At 39.1% G+C, this 18,934-nt stretch overlaps 1 protein-coding gene across 2 annotated transcripts in view; it reads right to left on the bottom strand.

The window, feature by feature from the left end:
• The window catches only part of RELN (reelin), a 494,116-nt gene that overhangs the window by 30,877 nt on the left and 444,305 nt on the right, over positions 1-18,934 (bottom strand). For both annotated transcript variants that reach the window (XM_057732969.1, XM_057732970.1), the window contains exons 47-50: positions 10,063-10,203; positions 8,639-8,816; positions 6,285-6,478; positions 2,605-2,861 (exon numbers count right to left, since the gene is read on the bottom strand). In XM_057732969.1, the coding sequence (XP_057588952.1) occupies positions 2,605-2,861; positions 6,285-6,478; positions 8,639-8,816; positions 10,063-10,203 (770 nt within the window). The remainder of the gene's footprint in view (positions 1-2,604; positions 2,862-6,284; positions 6,479-8,638; positions 8,817-10,062; positions 10,204-18,934) is intronic.

Below are 18,934 nucleotides of genomic sequence, written 5' to 3'. Positions count from 1 at the left end.
AATAAGTTCTTGAGAGCTACTGTACAACATGGGGCCTACAGTTAACAACTCTGTATTGCACACTTAAAAATTTGCTAAGAGAGATCTTAAGGTTAAATGCTCTTACCATAATAGCAAAATCAATATTAAAAAGGGGGGGGTTGCAGAAGGAAACTTTTGGAGGTGACTGATAAATTTATGGCCTTTATTGTGGTGATGGTTTCATGGGTATTCACTTATCTCCAAACTCATCAAGTTGTATACATTAAATATCTACAGCTTTTTGTACATCAATTACACCTCAATAAAGTGATTTTTTCAAAAAGCTTCTAAGAGTCAGAGGTAAACGTAATCAGCAAGATTGTGACTTGATCAGTACAGAGCAATTCTGTTGTCCTCCTCTTTCAAATTCACACATACACACACACACACACACACACACACACACGCACATACATTTATGTCCCCCATAATTCCCTTTCTCTTTTGGAAGAGGTGTTTTAACATCAAGATTTTTATCCCAGAAATGTTAGAAATTACACATATCTGTAAATTTCATCTAATTCATGATACATTTTGATTCCATAAATCCAACTTTTCTCTGGCAGTCTCCTGGGTAGCTCCAGCATTCACAGTGGAGATGAATGGGTGCAAATGGAGGCTTGGGCTATGGTCCAAATCACAGAGTTAGATGGCCTCAGAAGAGTCAGAGAAGAGACCAAACAATTTAATTGGAATTCAGCTTTCACCAATGTTGTGTCCTTTTGATTTTGTCTGAGCATAACACATGCCTGTAGAACAAGTATTTTATCTCTAGGACTCAAATGGCTACCATGATGCCATTATCTGTTAGTTTTCTTTCCGTGGGATTTGGAGCTACATTTAGTCCTACAGCAGAGATATAGGACTCAGGAATCAAAAGGCACAGAAATTTAAATTCCAATAAGAATACCCTGAGTTTATTCTGGGGTTCATATTTTATTTTATGCTAGAACTCTGCAATCCTGATGAAAAAGGGATAACATGAATCAGCTAACATCAATCTCTTCTGCAATATCATAAACTACTGTAAGCAGATATTACAGTTTCTAGGAGCACCGCCTTTGCAAGACAGGCAGGAGCTTAACTGCACAACACAAATTAGTCTCAAGTAAAAATCAGTATTTTAGGTACTTGAAAACAAATATATATTTGCTTTTATTCACATAGAAGCTGTGTTTAAACTATTCTCTGATCAAAAGCTTACTTATGTAAACCATTACACAGGGAAAAATAAATGAGTAATTTAGCAAAGTTCTGAATCAGATCTATGTAAGTCTTCTCAATAACCTTCTTAAAAGAGTAAGACTACTTGGTAGTGAAGAACATTTAAAGCTTTTTCTACTTAAAACGGTGATTTTAATTAAATATTTGCAATTATACCACTGTGCCATGTGAAATACTAATAAATGAATTAATAAGGATAATTAATCCAACTATTCAACGCTAAAATGATAAATAATTAGAATGGAATATTATACAGCTATTAAAATTATATTTTCAAAGATATTTAAGGACAAGGAAATGATAAGGATTTAATTCTAAATGAAAAAAACAGGCTATAAAATATGTATAATTTAAGGTTATAATTTTGTTAAAAATATAATTATATAAAGGCATAGGAAAAACGACTCCAAGAAAAAATATCAAAATATTAATGACGGTTATCCTCTGGGTGATTTGCATTTTAATCTTCACGATTTTCTACATTTTCTTAATTTCACAGTTTGATCATGTATTGCTTTTATAATAAAGCATTAATAATTAAGTATTTTAAGTTATTAAAACTCCTCACACGTTGACTGTCTTCAGCATAGATTTCATTCCTCTGGAAGGTTCTTATTAGTCTTATTATTATCCTTCCAATGCAAGGTTCTAGCACAGCGTTGGGTACGGCACAGTCCCACTGTCTGATGAGTCTACAGTGGTGCAGTATATCTACTCCATAACACGAGTATTGATACGATATGTGTAATTAAACATCACTACTTTACATGAAGATATCACGTTTTATGTAGTATAAACAAGGATGTGTCATGACAAAGCCACATCCTTAATAGAGGACACCACTTAAAAAAAAGGTGACCAGAATAGTGTCATGAAATGACACTATTAAAAATAAGAATAGCATGGGGAGATCCTTGACCATCCACCAGGACCGTTGTGATACTCCTATTAAGAATGAAGTGTAACAAGCATGACCTTGGACACTTCTGAAACCTGAAAGGCCATCACAAATGTAACTGACATTCAGCAAAACAAAACACTTGTCCTTGGAGAGTAAAACAAACGTCCAAAAAATGTAGGGTTTCCAACAAAAATAAAAAACAAGAAACGTAGAAATGAAAATTTTCAAAAGGAAAATTACCCTGTTAATAAAATTATCAAATGCTATTTATTAAAAAAAACTTGCTTGAACGAAAGAAAAGATTTAGTTACAATGTAAACCAGTGTGGGTGAGAGAAGCAAAAGGGTGACACCCTTTCCACTGTTTCTGTACCACTTGAGAATGTGGAAAAGGTTCCACATTCCACTTTTTGGGAAAGACCCAAATAGATTTTCATTTAGCATCAGTGAAAAATTTACCTGTGGTTTTGTCCTCCATAAACATGTCGAAGGCAATTCTCCCCACAGGGCCAGCGTCCGCCGGCGAGCGCTCGTGCTGCGGCACCGGGGCGCTGCTGAAGGTGTCCAGCATGACGGTCCTCTGGTCAGCAGAGCCTGAGATGAGGACGTTGTCGACAGCCCAGTCGTTCTGGTCCAGGCCGTCGTGTCTTGGCTGCCACCAGCGGAAGCGAGTAGCGATCTCTTTAGCATCAGGAGGGAGAAGGATATTCACAAATCTGAAGAAAATGATGGTTGAGGTGAGGAGAAAGTCTTGTCAAATGTCTCATGTGAGGAAGGGATGTGCAACCAGAGATAAGATATTACATGTTGCACGGAGGGTGAGGAGAGAACGTCAGCTAAAATCATTTTTAAAAACCACGATAAACTGTCTTGATTTTACGAAGTCTCACAAGTCACTAAATTGGGGATAGAGTGTGAACAAATTCAAGCATCCTGAAACTACCCACTTGCTGTAACCGTGCCTGGGTAGGCCTCAGAGGGACCCCACAGTTTTCTGCTTGCCTAGAGCCCCTCCAGATCAGTAGGCATAGGAGACATGCACTTCGGTAGACATAAACCAATACTGACTTTTTTTCTGCCACTCGGGTTGGTTTCATCTGTTTCCTTCCCCTGCCACCTTGATTTTGATCCACTCCCACAAGTACCAGCAACTTGCTTGGAATCTGGACACTAGACTGTGGCAGGACATTTGGGTTCTCAGCCTGAGGGTACCAGGCTTTATGTAATTACTTCATCAGTTTCCCGGTTTGACATTGATTTTATGTTTTGTTGAAAACATTATACTAAGAAATGCTGAGTGAGAACCATGGGTTAACAAGCCGAGCAGGCTGCCCCGGACTCAGTCACCAAGGACAGACATGGAAACACATGGCTCCACCATCCAACATGAACCTTAATCAGCTATGAATAAGGTCGGAAATACCCCTTAAACACAATGATGCATTTAAACCCCAGGAAGATATCAAACCCCTTTGAAATGATACTCACAACTCATAAAGTCTGTTGGGGAAAATAATTTCTTAAGGTTTATTCTCCCATAAAGTCTCACCTTTTTATGCCTGCTAGTCAACCTCCCTTTACCTTCCAGGGCTGCCTCTTAGGGTTTGTGCTGCAGTTCATCCCGGGAAGAACCCTTAAGGTGAGGGCTTCAATACAACCCCTTGGTTTTTGCCTTTCACACTGAAGAGGTTTTGTTATTTTAGTTTTGCTTACACAGTATCTCCTTGTTCATTTTATTTTCCCTTCTTCTCTCTTTGATGTCTTCTTTGAAGTATAATGACCAGAATAGTAGGTGGTATTCCAGATAAGGATCAATCAAAATCCATTCAAGGCTAGGATGCTATTAGTTGGATTTCTAGTACTTGGACTTTAAATACTTATTTTTGATTCCGTCCATCATTTTGTGCACCCGTTGGGCCATATAACTCAATGGATCTTGGTCTTAGGGAAGGAAAGTGTAGACTGTGAATCCCAGACCCTCACCTGTGTAGTTACTGGCAGTTTGGAGACCATGAGTCTTTAGGTAAATAATCTTTTCCAAAGTTTGTTTCCTTATGAATTTCAATTTTGAAGCTCACCTGTGCCCCTCCCTTCCCTCTTTTTTTTTTTTTTGCTCACCTTGTAAGATCTTTCTAAAATTTTTCTCCATCGAATTGGCATGTGTAACATTTCAAAAAGTGTTAAATAATATCAGAAATCTATCTGTTCCTGGAGGGGAACACAATCACACTCCTTTACCCAGAGCAACAATCTTTCATCTTCATTTCTCTTTCCTGATAAATCCTTGACCACATTTTAAAAACCTTTGAAATGGAAATTTATCTAAGGCTGCTAAAAAGTGTAAATAAATTATGACCACTGTTCCTACCTTGGTGAATTTGTTTCTCCTTCAGAGAACTAAAGTGGATTAGACAGTTATGCTTTTACTCTACAGAAACATAACTTCTTTCCCCTAGAATACTATGCTGTTAAACTGTTCAGGAACTCATATGTGAGAGTCATTATAACTTTCTCCATAAACAGTTTACTTGGCTTGCCTACTATCTCCTACTAATAGGTGAGCACATTTTTTTGCACTATTACAGTGTACCACTTAGTTTCTTTTCTTTCCCCCTTTGGATTTATTACCTTTTTTAAAAAGAGCTTTTATTGAGATATAATTGACATACAACAAACTGCATATATTTAAAGTGTACAATTTGATATCTTTTTTCTTATTAGTAATGTATATACGGCAACCCCAATCTCCCAATTCATCCCCCCCCCCCCCCCCCCGCTTTACCACTTCGTTTCTATCTGGAATCCTTTATTGGTGTCCCACTGTAACGCAAGTGCAGAATTTAAAACTTTTGCTTGTGGCAGAGACCGCTGGCATTTCCTCAGTTGCCACATTCCCCATTCTCCCTTCATATCGGGAGCCTACCTTTTTTAGCCAGGCGAATAGTCACCCAGAAAAAAGCCACTACTCCCGGACTCCCTTGCATCTGGATGTGTCTCTGTGATTAAGTTCTGGCTATTGGAATGTGAAAGGAAGTATGGGCAACTGTTAGGAAGTGTCCTTAAAGAGAGAGCACACTGCTCTTGCCCCATCCTCCTGCCTGCAGGCTGGAATGTGGGTCTTCTTGGACCATGAGATGCAGGTCAAGTGTTGAGTGTGGCAGAAATACCAGGTAGAAGGAACCTGGGTCTCTGGTCCTGGTGGAGCCACCGTAGCAGCAATGGGCTACTTCCTTCCAGATCTAACTTATATAAGAGAGGAAAAAAACTTTTAAGTTATTTTAGGTTTTCTGTAATTCACAACTGAATCTCTTCTTGACAGATATGTTACATTTAAATTGTCATTTACAAGCTTCTTGATTGTTTTTATTTTACCTAATTTTTAGCTTATTCCTGGTTTGCCACGCACTGAGGGATTATCTCAGTTTCTCCTTTTATTTATTCTGTTTCTCGACTGGGCTGCAATCATTCCTCCCTTCCCTTTCTTTCTCCTCCCCTCCCCTTGGCTCTGCTCTCCCCCAACCTTCTCTCCTCTCTCACCTTTCTATCCCCTATTCTCCTCCTCCTCCTTTAATAAATATGCTTTTTTCCTTTTTAACAAACTTCTAACTTTTCTAATCGGTCACACTGATTGTTTTTTGCCCTTCAAGAATATATTCTTAAAAATGACCCATACATTGTGTTTAATGAGGAATTAAAAAAAATAGACTCTAGACTTCTTAAGGATATTTACATTTTATTGTGTTTATTTTCTAATCTCCAATTCTCCAAAATGGAGTGAACACTATATAAACAATCAAATAAATTGGTTTTCTGTTTCCATTTTCCCAGAGTGTTGCTGAAATTAATTATCATATACTCACTAATTTATATGAGTTTTTATAGTGTGTCTATTCATTATTGGCATTGTGATTGTGTATTTTATCTTATTTGTGGATTCACAAACTAGTTGTTCTTGAAATAAAAACCCCCAACCAGCTGTTTATCCAGCTCAGAAACCTAATCTTCGTGTTGTTCTCAGAGGCACCCGGTCCTGGTGATGTGGTCCAGGTCCCTGTGGTCCCTGTGATGGATTGCCAGCAGGCTTTACCAAGCATCTTTGCTCAACATACTAGTTATTAGAGATAAAACAGAATACAAACCCAGGTTTACTGTACTGGTCATAGAAGATTTCCATTAGCAGGTTCCAGGTAATGCCTCCATTGACAGAATATTCCAAGAGAACACCTTGGTTACGGTTGTTTGGTGTGATCAGGCATCCATACATGAAGTAAAATTGGATAAACTCAGCATTAGTGAGGTTTAGATCCACTGTGACCAACAGCCGACTGCAACCCTAAACAAAAGAAGCAGAATGCAACAACACAGTGGTAAGAAATCGTCATTACAGGTTCTAGGTATTCTCTGGCTTCCATCCTTTCTTTTACAAGTCACACAGTATTGTAATAATGATTTTCTTTTCTATTATACTAGCTCCTACTATGGCCTCTAGCAAACAGTAGGTACACAGCAAATGTATGCTGAACTTTGAAACTTCAGTATTAAAACTTACTTACAAAGGGCAATGTATTCTAAAGAGAGTCTCTTCTATTTTCTTCTAAGCAATAGGAGAGATGAAATTAAAGTAACTATTCTATATTTTTATTAAATTATTTCTAGTTATTTATAGGTATCTGTTAGATTTTTTAAAATGCACCAGCTATTAATAAAATAGTGCATTGAGATGTCTCTTTTAATAAGAAATTTAAAAATGATGTCCAAAAATGTATTACAACTTAATTATAATTAGCCATATTAGTTGTAAGCTTTTTAAACTTTTATAGTTGATTTTAATGTTTTCTATATTAATTCATTAACATAGATAGTCATTTCTTAGTTGAACATATGAAGAAAACTAGGCCTCTTAGAGTTCCATCTAAGCTAGGAGGAGTATTTTTTTTTTTTTAATTAATTAATTAATTTATTTTATTGGCTGTGTTAGGTCTTTTTTGCTGTGCGCAGGCTTCCTTTAGTTGCAGTGAGTGGGGGCTACTCTTCCTTGTGGTGCGTGGGCTCCTCATTGCCGTGGCTTCTCTTGTTGTAGAGCACGGGCTCTAGGTGCGTGGGCTTCAGTAGTTGCAGCACATGGGCTCAATAGTTGTGGCTCACGGGCTCTAAAGCACAGGCTCAATAGTTGTGGCACACGGGCTTAGTTGCTCGGTGGCATGTGGGATCTTCCTGGAGCAGGGCTCGAACTCTTGTCCTCCGCATTGGCAGGCAGATTCTTAACCACTGCGCCACCTAGGAAGCCCCTAGGAGGAGTATTGTTACTGCATTCTTTTTTTTTTTTTTTAAATACATTTATTTATTTATTTATTTATTTATTGGCTGTGTTGGGTCTTCGTTGCTGCACATGGGCTTTCTCTAGGTGCGCGAGAGGGGGCTACTCTTCATTGTGGTGCATGGGCCCCTCATTGCCAGGGCTTCTCTTGTTGAGGAACATGGGCTCTAGGTGCGTGGGCTTCAGCAGTTGCGGCACACAGGCTCAATAGTTGTAGCTCACGGACTCTAAAGCGCAGGCTCAGCAGTTGTGGCGCACTGGCTTAGTTGCTCCGCGGCACATGGGATCCTCCTGGAGCAGGGATTGAACCCGTATCCCCTGCATTGGCAGGCGGATTCTTACCCACTGCACCACCTAGGAAGTCCCTGTTATTGCATTCTTAATCACTGTTGATGATTATAAAAATCCTATATGCTGTATGTCCTCTTGCTACTCTTGGGCTAAAATACTAGTACACTTCATTGGCACAAATGCAAACTCTAACGTAGGGCATGGTAGGGAAATAAAGAACTGACAGTGAATTTGTAATTTTTTTAAATTAAATTGCCTCTGAAGGGTATTTAATTATAGTATTGGAGAAACTCTTTTAAACAAGTCATCTTTGGCAGCAATGCAGAATGACTATAGAATTTCTCAAAGCAATTTTCTAACATTGCTGCTATCATTCAAAATAATCTGCTATAAATACAAATGTCTAGAAATTACTAATAATTATTCTTTCTTGGATAAGTTATATAAAGGATTAATTACTGTTAATAAATTCAGGAAACCCTGAAGCTCATTTTCCAGATTTTTGGCTCCTTAAATCCCAAATTTGTTGCAAGCTCAGGAATTTTCAATTGGAACATCATCTAGATGGAAGACCCCCACACATTGTGCAAGCTCTCTATCCCAGGGTGGAAATTCATTTAAGTCCTTTTCAAATGCGTACTTAAATATGCCTGTGCTGACACCACCCTGCATAATTAAATTGTCAAGACTGATCTGAGATAGGAAAATGTTGAAAATAATTAGTATTTTCTGATTTGTAGAAAGTTGCGAGTTCACATCAGGGTTGTACATTTAGAATCTCTAACTCTGCATCCTGATTTGCCAATTAAACTTCAAAAGAGACTCAACTTTTTTGAGGGGAACTCAGAGGACACAGGAAGGAGTAAACAGCAGCTAAATACTAACCCCGCTGAAATGGAGAGCCATTCCCGAAGCTACAGCTCCACACACGGTACTTAATTTCCCCCCATTCACAGTCAGCCAGTTCTGGTTGGATGGGGCCCGATTGAAGTTGTCTTTGAGCTGGGTTGGAAGGGAGGTCTCGGGCTCATCACAGTACAGGCCACCCCACTGCTCATCACAGCTGGAAGTGGAGAAAGAGAAAAGAAAAGTCAACATCAAACAAAGCCCCTGCAAGTGTGCTCTCAAATTAGTGAAGCTAACTCTTTTCCTAGTCCAAGATGATGAAAGATCAGGTATCTTCACAGAGCTTGCTGGAATTCACCTGTTCTCCTTAACAGTGCTTTAGGTTAGAAATAAGCTGTGAATTAACTGCCTCTAGGCACTCCTAAAGTAGTGACTTGGACTTACTGGTGGAGAGAAAGAAGCAACTTGAAAGAATTTACTAAAGCCCTGTCCCTACACAGCACAGCTCTGGATGGCGGAGAAGCAATTGCAGCTACCAAAGTAAACTTGTTGGTCCTAATAATTTGTGAACTTGGTCTTTCTAATAGAGGCTTTGGGCCAATCAGGAATCCAAGAGGCCATGTTCCAGACAGTACAGGGTACTTTGGATAGCATCTGCCATCGTTGACCACAGGACTGAATTGCCTGTTCGGTGTCCTAGGAAAGATGAATACAGGACTGGGAGGCTCCGGGGTCTCCGAGCCCATGTTGGATAGGGGCTAGGATCATTCATCAAAGGAAAGACTCCCCAGGCGTGCAGAGAACAGTGGAGAAGGAGCTGTGAATTCTCTATCAGCATTCTCATTCATACTATCCCACAGAACAGTAAAGTCTTTGAAAATAAAGCAAGAGCACCATAGTACACAACACACACACACACACACACACACACACACCACACACACACTTTATTTAGATCCTTCCAAAGATGCTAAGGCTCTCTAAAAGCAGAACTGTAAGTTTCTCCAACAAATACACCTGGCAAATTGATCAGGCATTTATGTATTTTCTTATGCAAATAGCACAGGAATACCATTCAAACCACAATTAATGCATATTATTACATACAATCAGACCTAAGTGAGAAAAATACTTATGATGTTATTATTTTCAGTCAGAACATACTGAACTCCTGCACGTCTTCTAAGGTCTTTTTCAAGCTCAGGTGTATCACGGAAACATAGAAGAAAATAAAACGCAATCAATTATAACTCAGCCTTCTCCTTACAAGATAGCTATTGTTCAGTTCCTAACCTCTAAGCAAGAATGAAGCCACGAACTCCACAGTTAGCTCAATGTCAGACTTTAGGAAACATGTATAACCTAAGGCATGGGAGTGATTAAAAAAATCAGTTTCAGAAAAATCTCCTGGCTGGAATGTGACTCAGGAACTTTCTATAGAAGGAAGAAAAAAGCCTACTTACACACAGTTTCCTTGGATGCACCTTCCATGGCCACTGCACATATCTATGCAGCCATCCCCGATATAGACATTATCTATTGCCCACGTCTGCTGCTTGTCAAAAGGAGCTGGTTGATGCCAGCGGAAACGAGTGGCTTGGGACCTTTGAAGAAAAAGAGGCTTATAATGAAGGATGCTGTGGACAAGAGAACGTGTTCTGTTTGAACAAGTGCGTGGAGGAGTGTTACACAAATGCACACACATCCTAGCTTGCGTTCCAAAAAAAAGTGTTCATTATTGCTAATTCTTTGCCAAACTTTGATTAACAAAACCAAACCAAACTGCAATAGCTTGAGAATATATTTTGGGCCAATGAGCTTTTTGAGTCTTGTGAAAACAGACTAAAACAGAAACTAAAACTAATGCTAAAACCAGTAGCCTCAGGTGACCAGTGAGCCCCGAATTTTGTGTGGAAATCATTGTGGAGGGATGCCAGGGCTGCTGCTCACTTATACTTGTATTTTAGGAAAAGACGTTTGTCTTTGAGCAGCCACGACCCCTCTGCATTTGAGATGGGGAGAGGACTTCAGCTCCTACGTGCTCCCTAAGGTCAGACACCTTTGTGCACTGGGCACACTGGTCAGCATTTACGAAGAATTCTCACAATGAGAGCCTTAGCAAGATAGTGGGGGTGTAAATCAGAAGGATCGATGAAACCCTAGATAACTGGACAGAGAAGAGAGAGGGTGGTAACACCAGACCTATTTTATATTGATTTAAATGCAATATAAATAAAACCCAAGCAGAGATTCTCCCATTCCAGAAGCAGAAATATAATTGCTCATTTGCACAGCTTGGGGGAGTGTCTTGTTCAGAAACACAAATGAACTTTTGTGTTTAGAGACACTAGATGGCAGTAAAATCCAAACTGTGCCTGAGGCTTAAGTGAGCTTGAACATTGAAAGACCATGGAAGAAATAATTAGCCAAAGCAACTTTTGTTTTATGGATTTATATACTTTTGTCATTAAGAGATATGTTAACCACTGGACTGAGAGATATCTGTTTTAGGCAGGACCAAAGACCAAATAACAGCAAGGATTTAAAATTTTCTAAATGAACACCTTTATATTAAGTTTAGAAAATAGAAAAGAGACAACAGAACTCAAATCTTCACTCTGAAAACAAATCGTTCCGTCTGATATTTGTTTACTGAGTATCTATGCACTCATTTCTCCACAACCCGTCCTGCTCGCCAGCTCCCATCTGCTCTTCTCAGTGGAGAAACGTCTACCTAACACCCGCCTGTCACCTCCTATTGCACTTAACTTCAACCCCAAGCTCTTCCTTGGCCCACAGCCTCTGCCAGAGCTGAGCCTTCTCCTCCAGTCCCTCAGCCTCACGTCTGGAGCCCTGCTCCTCCTCTCAGCTCCCAAAGCTCCCCAAACTCTTTCCTGCCTTCTGCCTGCATGTTTTTCCTTTCTCTCTGCCTGGCTAACCCCTGTGTGTCCTTCAGGTCTGAGAGCAAATGTCAGGTCCTCATAGAGAAATATTCTTTCAGATCCCTTTAAAAATTACATTTCTTCCACAGCAAACGGTGCTTTCCCTTTTATAGTATTCATTACAACTGCAGTCATATATTTATTTGCATATGTATTTCTTAAATGTCTGTCTCTTCCTCAGAAAAGTTATAAGGGAGTAGGGTTAATCCCTTTTTGTTCAACGTTATACACTCAGTGTACAGCACTTAGCCCTTAGTAGGTGCTCTAAAGTGCAGGGAGTTGGTATTCTCACAGTAAGCAATGTGAAGATGCCCCCCTGGGGTTGTGCAACTCGATGTTTCTGCTAATCAGTTAATTTTTAATGATTAAGTTTATTACTAACTATGTCTGTTACATGCAGCAACATCTTATAAAGAACACAGTGGAATATCATATTTTCCATAGCATAGCATTACTTGGATTTTAATAACAAGTAAACACTTACATACTTACTCTGTTTTTTTAGACTATATGTTTCTGAAGGGCAGGAAATATCTCTGTATTCCTTCAAGGAATATTGTTTTGTATCTTCAGTACGTATAGATAGTAGGCAAGTAATAAGATTTCCTTGTCCCCCTAATATTTTATACATGCTCCATCGCCTTTAAAATTTTTTTATATTGAAGTATAGTTGATTTACATTTCAGGTGTACAGCAAAGTGATTCAGTTTATATATGTGTGTGTATATATATATTCAGTTTAATATATATATTTATATATGTTCTTTTTCATATTATTATAAGATATTGACTATAGTTCCCTGTGCTATACAGTAGGTCCTTTTTAATCCATTTTTTGTAGAGTAGTGTGTATCTGTTAATCCCAAACTCCCACTTTATCCTTCCCCTCTCCCTTTCCCCTTTGATAACCATAAATCTGTTTTCTACATCTGTGAGTTTATTTATTTTGTAAATAAGTTAATTTGTATCATTTTTTAAGATTCCACATATAAGTGATATCATGATATTTGCCTTTCGATGTCTGACTTACTTCACTCTGTATGATTATCTCCATGTCCATCCATGTTGCTACAAATGGCATTATTTCATTCCTTTTTATGGCTGAGTAATACTCCATTGTATATATATACCACATCTTCTTCATTTATTCATCTGTTGATGAGCATTTAGGTTGCTTCCATGTCTTGGCTATTGTGATAGTGCTGCTCTGAACACTGGGGCGCATGTATCTTTTTGAGTTAGAGTTTTTGTCTTTTCCATTATACGCCCAGGAGTGGGATTGCTGGATCATATGGTAGCCCTATTTTTAGTTTTTTAAGGAACCTCCATACTGTTTTCTAGAGTGGCTGCACCAATTTACATTCCCACCAACAGTGTAGGAGGGCTCCCTTTTCTCCACACCCTCTCCAGCATTTATTATTTGTAGACTTTTTGATGATGGCCATTCTCACCAATCCATCACCTTTTATTAAAGCCCTTATCACCTTTTATTAAAAGAGCCTATTTATGTGTAGTTTTCTCTGTTGGATTACTCTCCTTATTTATCATTTTACTGTTGGTGACTCCTATAGATGGGGCTTCATAAACATTTACTGAAAGAATATTTACTTGGCAGCAATAAAGGTAGCCAGAAAGAATGGAACAGGAGACATCTTGAGAGTAGTTGGGCAGGGGCTGGGGGTCAGTGGCGGAGGGGCAGTGATTTGACGGCTGTTAAAGGGGAAGGAGATCTTCCTAGCAGTTGGGAGATGGCAGAGCTGCCTAGCAGGTGGTGGCTTTTCAATCACTGGTTGTACCAAAGCAGAGTCTGGGCAGCCACTTAACAGAGAGATTGTACAGAAGATTTAAGAGCCAGATGCATGATAGCTTTCATGGGGACTTCTGTTCATGACATTTTCAGTTTGTACAACTCTGTGGCATTCCACAGAAAAGGAAACAGTAGGAGACTATGTGTAGAATGTACAAAAACCAGAGTTGGCCAATGAAAGTAAAGATAAACAAGGGCTCTAATCTCTACCCTGGTCCTAGTAAATTCTATGTCCATGGTGAGTAATTTAATGTATACAAAAAGAGGGTTACCTTGGATGATTTCTAAGGCCCCCATCTAAAATGCGATGGTTTTATATTCTTGGGAATAACTATACGTATCCCATACAACAGGGGCATATGCACTGTCCAATATTTAGTAAAAGGAAACACTTTTACTAAGGAGGTAAATTGGAATATAAGTCAAAAAATGAAAGTCTGAAAGTTGAACTTCCAGAACTTCTTTTCCCAGCCTTGTTGCAGCTTCACTATATAAAGGGGCCAAATCAGTTATGTTTACATGCTGACACTTCCCCATCTGTAAAACTAGGAAAATGCTACTTCCCACCTCACAAGGGTGTTGTGAAAATTAATTAGTTCATGTTTACCAAGACCTGCAAGTGTCTTGGTGAAGTCCCTTGGCAGGTGTCATCATTTATCCTGAAGCTTCCTCATAATGACAGCCACCACCAGCTGCTACTTCTTGGAGTTGGAGGGGAAATGGCCCCAGAGCATATTTCTCCTTTTCCCATATCCTTGAAATGTCTCTCCTTGCGTCTTTTCTGAATTTATATCACTTCCCCTCCCTCTCCAGCACACAGCAAGTGCTCCATAAGTGTTGCTTAATAATTAAATGTCCATTGCTAGGCAGTTAAAAATGTCATTGCCAAGAGTATGGTTTCCATCACTGCTCTCCCAAGGAACCTTTCCCTACACTGTCTACACACCTTTTAATAAATTTTCATACACTTTTCAGAGTCTTTTATATCAGGATGGCTCTGTCTACCTATGAAGGCCTCACTGTCACCATTATCATCATGAGAAAACGTCCTCTGATAGAAACAATACATAATTTTTAAAAAGCCTTCTCACTCTTCCCTAATGTTTCCTTCCCTCTCAGAGAGATACATAAAATATTTAAGACTAGAAAATATAGCCAGGCCTCTGATTCTACCAATGAAGATGTTGAAGCCCAGTGCCCTAAATCATACTGCTTCAGTCACAAAACTGAGACAAGGCAAGGATCTACTGGTTCATTATTACTCTATAGTCTCAATAAGCAAACCCTTCAAAACTCTATCTCAGCCTGTACAAAATAATCCTATTCCTACCATTACCCCTAAATTGAACAACTGTTTAGCTGTGGATGGCTCTGTCTATTGCTGCTGTATATACACACAAGTCTATCTTAACTTCTGCAATTCAAGGGCAGAGTTGAAGTCCTTGTACAGGACTTGTATGGTCCCCAGGCAGATGCCCTCTGTGTTTAAGTTAGAGGTTCTGCAACGTCTGTCTCATTTCAAAATGTGTCCCATATTTGCCTTGCTAATTAAGACCTTGCCTTTATATTGAGCATAACATTTCCTACATGACTCTAGTTCTCTGTGTTAGACAAAAGTGAAGAATACTCCAAAGAAGACATATAAATGGCTGATAAATACATGAAAAGATGTTCAACATCATTAGTCATTAGAGAAATTCAAATCAAAACCACAACGAGATACAACTTCATACCCACTGAGATTTGACTATGATTAAGAAAGATGGCAATAACAAGTGTTGGCCAGGATGTGGAGAAATGTGAACCCTCATGTGCTCCTGGCGGGAATGTAAAATGGTGCAGCCGCTGTGGGAAAACAGGTTGCCAGTTTTTCAAAATGCTGAACACAGAGTTATCATATGATCCAGCAATTTCACTCATAGGCATATACCGGGGAAGAAGCATAGGGCAGTGCAACTGGGCAGAGAATCATAGCCTATGACCTACAGATAAAAGCAGACTCTGGAAAGAAGGCGTGAACTTTGGTACCAGAAGTGTGAATGAATTACCTGTGAAGGGCTCTAAAGAGGTGGGCCATCTGACAGGGGACTGGGAGACCCTGATCTGGGGGAGACCCTGATGAAGACAACACTGAGCTATGAACAAAAGAAGGAAGTCACACTTTGGGGTGGAAACGGGGAGAGGATGATTCTTAGAAACTGTTTTGTACAACTGTCTCATTTCACAGGTGTGAGGACTGCCAGTCAAGGAGGGAGGCTTGTATAGCTTCTCAGTTTTGAATCTAGAACCCTATCTCCTCACTTAGCACATCATTGCTGGTTGCTGTGTCCTAGATGGCAGGTACAGGCTGGAAGACCATAGAATTGGCAGCTGGCAGGGGGCGCCAGATCTTTTGGCAGAAAATTCTCTCGGCAATTATAATTAGCATTGGAAACATATAGGACACTGAGTACACGTTTTGGGATTTTTAGGTAACACTAATCTGTCCGTGAAAGAATGTATGCTGTCATTTAATTTTCTTTTTTCCTAAATTTCTTGTAAGTCACTGAGGTCTGAATATTAGCATAAGAGAAAGCGTTTGGACTACAGGCTATGACCCCAGGCAGATGTGATAAAGGTAAGGTGCCCTTATAAGGTGACCTAGATCCTTCATGATACCTCTCTGGAACTAGGGTGGAAAGCACATGGCAGAGTTAGCAATAGAAGAATTCAAACAAGCCACCCCACATGGCCTTTTTTTCTTCCTCGATAGAGGAAAAATGGAGAACTTTGGTGCAATCCTGGTTCTGCCATTGACTGTGTATCTGTGGGGAAATCAAATAACTTCTCTGTGTCTCAGTCTTCATCTTAAAAGCTAGGCTGGGGGGCCTTGAGGTTAAAGGAGACAAGAGACACGTCAATCAATTATATTGATTTGTATCCTAACTTGAAAAAAACTATAACAGATTTTATGAGACAAATAGGGACATTTGAACACTGAATACTAAGTAAGTATTGAAAAAGAAATTATCATTAATTTTGGGTGTGATAATGATTTTGCAGTTATTTTTTTAAAAGTTATTTTAGAGATATTCACTATTGTATTTACAGTTGAAATGATACAATGTCCGTGATTTACTTCAAAATAGTACAGGGGGCAGGAGTGAGTGGTGCTATTGATGAAACAGGGTTGGTCATGAATCAGTAACTGTTGAGGCTGAGTGATGATGTCATTGAAGTATAGTACACTATTCTCTATAATTTTGTATGTCTGGATTTTAAATAGATAAATGTGAGTCAAAAATAATCTGTTGGTGGGGCTTCCTAGGTGGCGCAGTGGTTAAGAATCCGCCTGACAATGCAGAGGTCACGGGTTCGATCCCAGCTCCAGGAAGATCCCACATGCCACGGAGCAACTAAGCCCGTGTGCCAAAAAAAAAAAAAATAATAATAATAATCTGTTGGTCCCTTCAAACTCACAGTAAAATTTTGATTTGAGGATTACAAGTAAGAGAATGGCTATACCTTTTTTTTTTTTTGTAAAATAAAGTTATATTATCTCTGCTAATAATCCTAATTAGTAATGATAACAGAAACTACAGTGCTCTGAGTAGGCCCACTGAGGGCATCAAATACATTGGACCAACCTACTATCCTTCAACTAAGAGAAATTTCCTATAACTTACAAAATACCCGCTAAATGGAGAATGACATATTTAATTGTTAAAACAATCTTAAGAATCCATACAAGGCATACACACAAAGCACAGTCAAGTCTCAAATTCTCAGGTAAAACTTTGGCAGCAAATTTGACAAGTGAGAAAGCATAGAGGGATTTCAAAATTTTTGGAGATAGTTTTATTCTCTGTTGTAGCGGAAATGGAAACAGATTTAATTTGTCTCAACCCAAAGCCCAAATATATATTAATATATTCAGTATGTGACAATCAATAGTACCATGGTTCACACCAGGTGAAATTGTTTTATGTCCTGTAGTCCTGAGATACAAGCATAAATTTGGTAAAGTAATAGCAGGGATGTTCAAAGCATCAAAATGATATATGAGAAGATGGAAATGTAAGAGAAGTCCAAGGTTTCCTTGACTTGATTGAAACATTTTAACAAGATGTTCAGTAATATGAATGCTTGCAAAAAGTCTTTCAAAAGATACTTGTAAGTTGGAAGCAAAAAATAGACAGAAATAAAGAACACCAGGGAAAGTACATAATCTCTCTTTTAAAAAATGAACTCGTAATTCCCTCAACTATTCTCCATGATGAACCCAGTAAATATTATGCTTAGTTATTTGGTTTTCTTAGAATAAAACCTTTACTTTGCAGTTACAGTAGCTAGGAATATCATTGAAAAATATCCTCCCTCTCTAAATTTGTTTACCTGCAAAAAGGTTACAGACTCCTCCAACCCTATTCCATCACTCTAATCCTTCCACAATCTTTTTGCCCCTCCTTGAGCTTATCACATTCCTTTAAACTTCCTGCACACATTAAGTAACTTCCATGCTGTGGCTAAAACCACCTGGCTTCCAAAGTGTAGCAGTTAATCTTTAAAGACAGTGGTATCAGCCCCGTCATTAAGGTCAGCAGAAAGGAATGGATCATTTTCAAATTGTGACTTAAAATAGCCAAGTCACACCTGAGCCTTCCAGTGGCAGCTCCCCCACCCCAGCTTTCTTGGTGGATTTCAGTTACCTGCCCTTCCACTGACTCACCCTGGTTCTCAGGTGACATTTCAAGAACCCAACCACTTGAGCCACCTGTTATTTTTAGGTCTGGGGTTAGTAAAGAGGAGAAGAAGGCAGATTCAGAGTAGAGGCTATGAAAAAGAGGAGAAGAAGGCAGATTCAGAGTAGGGGCTATGAAATTGATTTTGGCATCTTCCTATTTTTTTCAGCCTTTCTCAAGAACACTGGGCATTCTCTCTTCCTATTTCTTCTAGGACCATATCTCTCAGGGAAGCAATCAAGATGTAGTACTAATATGGAGGTTAAGCCCATGGGCTCTGATGCCAGACAAGCTGTATTTATTTCTAGTATCTCACTGAAACTGTTCTTTTGAAGGTCATCGACTACCTCCTTATTGAAAACTCTAGTAACTAATTTATTGTGAAATGTTCTTCTTCTCGACTCTCCGTAGCATTTGTCACTGATGATCATTTCTTCCTGCTTCATATTCTGTTCTCATGTGGCTTTTGGATACCATGTTATTCTGATTCTCCTACCTTCCTGACTGTGTCCTCCCGGTTCCTCTAATAGCTATTTCCACTCATTCTGCTATTAAATTTAGGGATCCTTTCTTTTCTTTTAAAATGCTCTCCTCTGGAGAGCTACTGCAGTTTTACAGCATTGCCTATGACCTCTATGTTCCTGCCCCCAAGGTTTATTATCTTCCCCTGGGCTGCAATCTTCATAGCTCTGTCAAAAGGATATTTCAATCACATTTTATTCAGCATCATTTGATTGTCTGCCATACTGTCCCTCCTGGAATCAGCTTTAGCTCACTCCCCTCTTCTTCTCACCACTTTCTCAGGCTTCAAACTTTAGAGTCATCTCTTGATGTGTGCAGTGGAGAAGAAGTTAGTGACTGAGTT

This window comes from Hippopotamus amphibius, chromosome 4, assembly GCF_030028045.1.
Source record: "Hippopotamus amphibius kiboko isolate mHipAmp2 chromosome 4, mHipAmp2.hap2, whole genome shotgun sequence".
Taxonomy (NCBI): domain Eukaryota; kingdom Metazoa; phylum Chordata; class Mammalia; order Artiodactyla; family Hippopotamidae; genus Hippopotamus; species Hippopotamus amphibius.
The sequence above is the reverse complement of the archived record's forward strand: the minus strand, read 5'-3'. Positions and strand labels throughout refer to the sequence as shown.